General features: G+C 53.6%; 1 protein-coding gene across 3 annotated transcripts; it reads right to left on the bottom strand.

Annotated features, from left to right (window-relative positions):
* Positions 1 to 274: 274 nt before the first annotated feature.
* timm29 (translocase of inner mitochondrial membrane 29) lies at positions 275 to 8,027 on the bottom strand. Of its 3 annotated transcripts, XM_056406833.1 has the most exons (3): positions 7,681 to 7,772; positions 4,703 to 4,817; positions 275 to 991 (listed from the first exon to the last, which is right to left on the bottom strand). In XM_056406833.1, the coding sequence occupies exons 2-3, from the start codon at positions 4,755 to 4,757 to the stop codon at positions 354 to 356; spliced, it is 693 nt and encodes a 230-aa protein (XP_056262808.1). In that variant the 5' UTR covers positions 4,758 to 4,817; positions 7,681 to 7,772; the 3' UTR covers positions 275 to 353. The 3 variants fall into 3 exon arrangements, with proteins under 3 accessions (XP_056262808.1, XP_056262806.1, XP_056262809.1); XM_056406831.1 differs by lacking the exon at positions 4,703 to 4,817 and having other exon boundaries at positions 7,681 to 8,027; XM_056406834.1 differs by lacking the exons at positions 275 to 991; positions 7,681 to 7,772 and adding an exon at positions 2,335 to 4,355 and having other exon boundaries at positions 4,703 to 4,792.
* Positions 8,028 to 8,082: the final 55 nt, after the last annotated feature.

Genomic DNA, 8,082 nt, shown 5'->3' with positions numbered 1-8,082 from the left:
CCTGGACAGCAGGAACGGACTGGAGCTCAAATACATGCCAGAAAACAGTTGAGACCTGAAGGTAAATATCTTTGTATATTAGAGAATAGACAGCAGCTTCTCACACGGTGGCTGGTGAGCTGTTGAACGCCGGTCATTCAAAGACGGATGCTATTCAAACTAAATGTTAGACTCAGAAGGTACCAGACCGTGAGATGTGGCTCTTATTGGCTGAAACACGTTGATGAAACAAGGAGCACACAGCAGGTGGAGACCTGGAGACAACAGACACATGTATGGATCTATATTTATATCATCTTCCTCTTTGGGACACAGAAGCAGGTAAATAAATCACAGCGCAGGATTCCTGGGCTTCAGTCCTCCGTCTCCTCCGTGGCTGCTGGTCTTTGTCCCTCCTCCTGTGTGTCCCCCCCCCGCCCTCGCAGGGCCAACCAGGACTCTCTGTGCAGCCGCTCGCTCCGCTCCACCTCCTGCGCGGCGGGCGGCGCCGCCAGCTGCATGTGTGGAGGCAGGTGCTTGAACTCCTCCTGGTTCACGTCATAGTTCTTCATCCTGGAGTCCAGCACCCACCAGCGGCCGGCGAAGCCCACGTCCAGCAGCCGCGCGGGCAGCTGCCTCCAGGGCGCGGCCAGGTCGGAGCAGCGGGCTTCGTACAGGGCGGTGTCGGGGGCGTGGTCGGAGCGGTAGACCAGCGAGAACAGACCCGCGCTGGCGTGCCGGAGCCGGCCCTCGTTGCCCAGCTTCACCAGACTCTGCACGTGGCCGTCGGCCGCCCCGCTGCGCGTCCACGCCGACAGCAGGCCCAGCCGGTTGCAGTGCTGCAGCAGGGCGGCCTCGAAGGAGGCGCGGTCGGGCCGGGTGGAGCAGCACGCCCAGCTCCCGGCCAGCAGGGCGGCGTAGACCGAGGCCTTGAGCGGCCGCTCCCACGAGCCCACCGCCATGTCCCGACACGCCTCCCAGTAGTCAGACACCAGGCCACGGCACCAGCCCACTGCAGGGGACACAAGGAGGTCACGGGGTCACCACGGGGTCACCACGGGGAACAGGTCACCACGGGGAACAGGGTCACCACGGGGTCACCACGGGGAACAGGTCACCACGGGGTCACCACGGGGAACAGGTCACCACAGGGAACAGGTCACCACGGGGTCACCACGGGGAACAGGTCACCACGGGGTCACCACGGGGAACAGGTCACCACGGGGTCACCACGGGGAACAGGTCACCACGGGGAACAGGTCACCACGGGGTCACCACGGGGCAGTGACTACTAATAAATTCTAGGTTCTGAGGAACTCCAAAGTGATAAACTAGTGAAGAACTGAATTATACTTTAAGGACTATTTCCCCCACACAGTGACCTTAGTTTACATTCTGTGTGACGGGTCACCTTCATCTGGGCTTCTAGAAAACAACCTGGAACCTGACTCGTACACCCGTTAACCCAACACTAACTAGTATTAGTGCTCTGGTAACCCGTCACTAACCAGTGTTCTGGTAACCCAACACTAACTAGTGTTAGTGTTCTGGTAACCTGTCACTAACCAGTGTTCTGGTAACCTGTCACTAACCAGTGTTCTGGTAACCCAACACTAACTAGTGTTAGTGTTCTGGTAACCTGTCACTAACCAGTGTTCTGGTAACCCACCAGTGTTCTGGTAACCCAACACTAACTATTGTTAGTGTTCTGGTAACCTGTCACTAACCAGTGTTCTGGTAACCCAACACTAACTAGTGTTAGTGTTCTGGTAACCCAACATTAACTATTATTAGTGTTCTGGTAACCTGACACTAACTATTGTTAGTGTTCTGGTAACCTGACACTAACTATTGTTAGTGTTCTGGTAACCTGACTTAGTGTTTTGGTAACCCAACACTAACTACCATTATTAGTGTTCTGGTAACCTGACACTAACTATTAGTGTTCTGGTAACCTGACACTAACTATTAGTGTTCTGGTAACCTGACTTAGTGTTTTGGTAACCCAACACTAACTACCATTATTAGTGTTCTGGTAACCTGACACTAACTATTAGTGTTCTGGTAACCTGACACTAACTATTATTAGTGTTCTGGTAACCTGACTTAGTGTTTTGGTAACCCAACACTAACTACCATTAGTGTTCTGGTAACCTGACTATTATTAATGTTCTGGTAACCTGACACTAACTATTATTAGTGTTCTGGTAACCTGACACTAACGAAGATGGCATTCGGGCCATTTGACTTCTCATGTACCAAACCAGATGTTTCACTTGTACATTACTTATGGTGTTCAAAACAATCAAAACATTAGATATCTTTTCCAAATCAAGACAACCACACAATGGAACCGACTGTTGAAACCAAATGGAACAGCTTTAATTTGAGAAAACAGTTATTCGTAAAAAGACAGTAACAATAGAACCTGTTAACACAACTCTAGAAGGGGAGGTGGATACTGAGCCATTGATGCACTCGAGTATCACCTGGTCCAAATGATGGGGGGGGGGGCTTCGTCTGACAGGAAGTCACTCCCCAGTGTGCCACAGCAGGAAGCAGTTCTTCTTGGCAGAGTAGCAGAGAGGAACCATACACTTGGTGCAGTAAGCCGAGGTCTTGACCTTTGGCATTCCATTGTCCTTGCACCTCTTGCAGGACTTCCGGGTCCTCAGACCCCCGGTGTAGAAGGTGGGCATGCACATGTTGTACGGGTGTGATGGGGTGGGCATCAGTTTGTCTAGTGGGCATCCGGCAAACAGCAACATCTCTTTGGCCAGCTGCTCCGTGAAGGCCTTGTGGGTGAAGGGCTTGGTCTGGGCCGCGTCCTGCCTCAGCTTAAACAGCTCCTTATGCAGAAGGTAGCTGTTGACCACAGCGATGTCCACGAAGTGATTAAAGAAAGTCTTGTACCACTTCATGGTCTTATGGCGGACGCTGTAATACCCGATGAGTGCGTCTGACAAATCCACTCCGCCCATGCACTGGTTGTAGTCGACGATGCAGTCCGGGACCGGGATGCTCTTGCTTTGCCACACCCCAGCCGTCTTCACCTTCCTCTGCACCGTCTGTCCGCTGTAGGCCCCATGGATGGTGGAACACATGGCCACCTCACTTGAGTCCATCCACTTGACAAACAGGAGGTCACCACTCTGGATCCAGCGCATGTCCCCCCTCTCAGCCTTTTTGGGCAGGTCGTTCACAGCGGTCTTTGGGAAGTCGAGACGAGTTCTTTTTATGGTCCCACAGCAGCCGATGTTGCGCCGGTACAGATCGGTGAAGAGCAGCGGGCTGGTGTAGGAGCTGTTCGTGTACACCGAGTAGCCGCTGCCGAGGAGCGCAAAAGGCAAGAGGTCCACCACGGCCGAGTAACTGAGGCTCTGGACTCTGGCGGACTGACTTCTGCCGGTATAGATGCTAAAGTTCCAGGTGTAGCCGACGGAGGAATCGGCCAGCACAAACAGCTTGTAGCCCCATTTGGTGGGCTTGTCCTTGTTGTACTGCTTGAAGCTGATTTGGGCTTTGCTCGCGACAATCCGCTCATCGATGGACAGATTTTGTCGCGGCTGGAAATTCGTTTGGCAGGCGGACACGATATCTGTGTAGAGAGGCTTTATTTTGAAAAGCCGGTCGTACGCGGGAGTGTTTTTCTTCTCGTTGTTTTTTCTTCCGGGTCGCTGAGGTGGAGGGACCACAAAATGGCCTCAAAGCGCTGCCGTGACATCCTGTTCCCGGGGAAGGGGAAGTTGTACGGCCACATGTTCCTCCAGTAGTCCGCCCTGTTGTGCACCGTCACCAGGCCAGTGAAGACGACGATGGAGAGAAAGATATAGAAGTCCTTCACATCCAGCACGTCCCACTTGTACTTCAGCCCACTTCGCTTCCTCCTGGCGGCGTTGGCGTTGGTGTTCTTGATAATCGTTTTGACAACAGACTCTGAGAAGAACAGCTGGAACAGGCCAATAGGAGACCAGGCTTTGCTGCTGTCACATGTGGGGCCCGGGGCCCTTGCAGGCTTGAACCGGAGTCGGGCCGGCTTGATGGCCTCCTCCTCCCTGCCATGCCACCCGTCCTCCTCCTCCGCAGTCCCTGAAGAGGCCCTCCCACCTGCTCCATGCTTGGCTGGGGAAGAAGTTCCCAGAGAGGAGCGCCGTCTCTTCTGACCCGTCTTCTGGTGTCTCTTCCGCGGAGTGGTCTGGGGAGGTTCCAACAACCGGTTGGGTGGAAGTTCTGGGGGGTCCGTGGGGAGAGGAGGTGCTGCTGGGCCTGGATGAGGCTGAAGGAGTTCTGGAGCCGTGGGGGGAGGAGCATCCCGAGTTGTGGTCCCTGGGGCCGATGCACGGGGGGGCTCATGGTACTCAACCTCATCATCAGAACTGTAAACCCAATCGTGAAAGAAATTAATGCATTCAGTGGTTTGGTTATGAAATTGTAATATTTAAACATAAAAGCAATAATGTCATTTATAAATATTTGTATTCATGTTATGAACCAAACACGAGGCGTTAGATGTTCAACGTGTGTGTGATGTCCTCAACACGTGTGAGGCAGAACTACTGGGTAGTTCTTCATGCTTTCCATGGAGATAAGCCCCGCCCCCTCTCAGGCGCGGATGAAGGTCATGGCGCAAATAACCACAACTTGTCAAGCGAGTGTGAACGCAGTACAAGTCCGATTCTACCCCAACAACACGAAACAGAGATAGAACATTGAGAAGACATACCTGTTGCGGGAAGGACAGTAGTCACTGTCCTCGGGGAAGAGCAGATCCTCTTCATCCGAAGAGGAGTCGAGAGGACACGCCTCGTTGCCCTGGTCGGTCTCCAGCATGTCTAGGACTTGAAGCGGATGATAGTCGTTGAGTCCTCCCAGTAGGAGAGTGGTGCGCTCACTGGGATCTCAGCGGGGGATGGGACGACTACGACTAGCTCGTTGGAGCCAATAGAATCGATTGATACTGAGCCAATAGAACCGATTGATACTGAGCCAATAGAATCGATTGGTACTGAGCCAATAGAATCGATTGATACTGAGCCAATAGAATCGATTGATACTGAGCCAATAGAATCGATTGATACTGAGCCAATAGAATCGATTGGTACTGAGCCAATAGAATCGATTGGTACTGAGCCAATAGAATCGATTGATACTGAGTCAATAGAATTGATTGGTACTGAGCCAATAGAATCGATTGATACTGAGCCAATAGAATCGATTGGTACTGAGCCAATAGAATCGATTGGTACTGAACCAATAGAATCGATTGGTACTGAGCCAATAGAATTGATTGGTACTAACCAAGACAAGATTGACAGCACTGGGAGCCAATAGGATACAGAGAGGCGTGGCCATCTGTGGAACCCGATATGCTAAAAGTAACTTCCCTACACCTGACATGCACATCCCCACCTCACGTCTCCCTGTCCTCTCCTCACATCCTCATGTCCTCTCCTCACATCCTCACGTCCTCTCCTCACATCCTCACGTCCCCTCCTCACATCCTCATCTCACGTCCTCTCCTCATGTCCTCACCTCACATCCTCATGTCCTCACGTCCCCTCCTCACATCCTCATCTCACGTCCTCACGTCCCCTCCTCACATCCTCATCTCACGTCCTCTCCTCACGTCCTCTCCTCACGTCCCCTCCTCACGTCCCCTCCTCACGTCCTCATGTCCTCTCCTCACATCCTCACATCCTCATCTCACGTCCTCTCCTCATGTCCTCACCTCACATCCTCAGGTCCTCACGTCCCCTCCTCACATCCTCATCTCACGTCCTCACATCCTCATCTCACGTCCTCTCCTCACGTCCCCTCCTCACGTCCTCATGTCCTCTCCTCACATCCTCACGTCCTCTCCTCACATCCTCACGTCCTCTCCTCACATCCTCACCTCACATCCTCATGTCCTCACGTCCCCTCCTCACGTCCTCATCTCACATCCTCACATCCTCATCTCACGTCCTCACCTCACATCCTCATGTCCTCACGTCCCCTCCTCACATCCTCATCTCACGTCCTCTCCTCACGTCCTCTCCTCACATCCTCACGTCCTCTCCTCACGTCCCCTCCTCACGTCCCCTCCTCACGTCCTCATCTCACATCCTCATGTCCTCACCTCACGTCCTCTCCTCACATCCCCTCATGTCCTCTCCTCACATCCTCATGTCCTCTCCTCACATCCTCATGTCCTCTCCTCACATCCCCTCACGTCCTCTCCTCACATCCTCATGTCCTCATGTCCTCTCCTCACATCCTCATGTCCTCTCCTCACATCCCCTCACGTCCTCTCCTCACATCCTCACGTCTCCTCATGTCCCCTCCTCACATCCTCACATGTCCTCACGTCCCCTCACATCCTCACGTCCACTCATGTCCTCACGTCCCCTCACATCCTCACGTCTCCTCACATCCCCTCCTCACATCCTCACATGTCCTCACGTCCCCTCCTCACGTCCTCACATCCCCTCACATCCTCACGTCTCCTCACATCCCCTCCTCACATCCTCACATGTCCTCACGTCCCCTCATGTCCTCACATCCCCTCACATCCTCACGTCCCCTCATGTCCTCACGTCCCCTCACGTCCTCACGTCCCCTCATGTCCTCACGTCCCCTCCTCACATGTCCTCACATCCTCTCATGTCCTCACATCCCCTCCTCACATCCTCACATGTCCTCACATCCTCACATCCCCTCATGTCCTCACATCCCCTCCTCACATCCTCACATGTCCTCACATCCTCACATCCCCTCCTCACATCCCCTCATGGCCTCACGTCCCCTCCTCACATCCTCATCTCACGTCCTCTCCTCACGTCCTCTCCTCACGTCCTCATGTCCTCTCCTCACATCCTCATGTCCCCTCCTCACATCCTCTCCTCACGTCCTCACCTCACATCCTCATGTCCTCTCCTCACATCCCCTCACGTCCTCTCCTCACATCCTCACATCCCCTCACATCCTCACGTCTCCTCATGTCCTCACGTCTCCTCACATCCCCTCCTCACATCCCCTCATGTCCTCACGTCCCCTCCTCACATCCTCACGTCCCCTCCTCACATCCCCTCATGTCCTCATGTCCCCTCCTCACATCCTCACATCCCCTCCTCACATCCCCTCATGTCCCCTCCTCACATCCTCACATCCCCTCATGTCCCCTCCTCACATCCTCACATCCCCTCATGTCCTCATGTCCCCTCCTCACATCCCCTCATGTCCTCATGTCCCCTCCTCACATCCCCTCATGTCCCCTCCTCACATCCTCACGTCCCCTCATGTCCTCACGTCCCCTCACATCCTCACGTCTCCACCTCACTTTCCCGATAGCACTGAGCTACGTGTCGCTAGTTCCGGAAACTGACAACATAATGATAATATTATTTTAGTTGGTGTTTGAGTTGTGTTGATGGCTTCTTAATTCTTGTAGCCCAAGTTCTCTCGTTTAAACTAAAGTGTAATACACTGTATTTGCTCCCGTTTACTGTAATGTTGACACGGTTCTCGGGTCTACGGCTCTCCCGGTCCGCTGTGTTCGGACACCACACGTTTCACAGTGAATTGTAGAATTAAACAATCCGGCATCCACGAGGACAGCCACGTGTCCTCTAGTAACCACGACAACAGACGCCTCAGCTAGCACGGCCGCCTGTGGACCCGGACCACCGGACGGTGACCCGCCATGGCCGCCCCGCTCCTCACCTGCTTTGCTGCGTTTCATCCGCTCCCAGCGGCTGCCCGCCACCGGGGCCACCGGGGCCGCCGGGGCCACCGGGGCCGCCGCGGAGAACTTCCTCACCAGACGCAGCGCAGCCATCTCCCGGGTTGGGTCTCTGGTCTGCTCACCTTCGCCGTACTGCACGCGCACCACAAGGGGAAATGGCGCCCGGAACGTGACTCGTTTAGAATCGTCCGACAGGAAAGCAACTACTGCGCAAAGGTTCCGCTTGCGGACTCTGAAACCGATATTGCTTTTGTGTTATTAGGAACAAGATTATGGAATTAAATATTTTTTAAACTGAACAGTCATCCGATGTGTAATAACGATGTGTGCATAACTTTGCATTACTGCTGAACAAATAATTATCAACCCGTTGAAAAAGA

This window comes from Pseudoliparis swirei, chromosome 23, assembly GCF_029220125.1.
Source record: "Pseudoliparis swirei isolate HS2019 ecotype Mariana Trench chromosome 23, NWPU_hadal_v1, whole genome shotgun sequence".
Classification (NCBI taxonomy): Eukaryota; Metazoa; Chordata; class Actinopteri; order Perciformes; family Liparidae; genus Pseudoliparis; species Pseudoliparis swirei.
The sequence above is the reverse complement of the archived record's forward strand: the minus strand, read 5'-3'. Positions and strand labels throughout refer to the sequence as shown.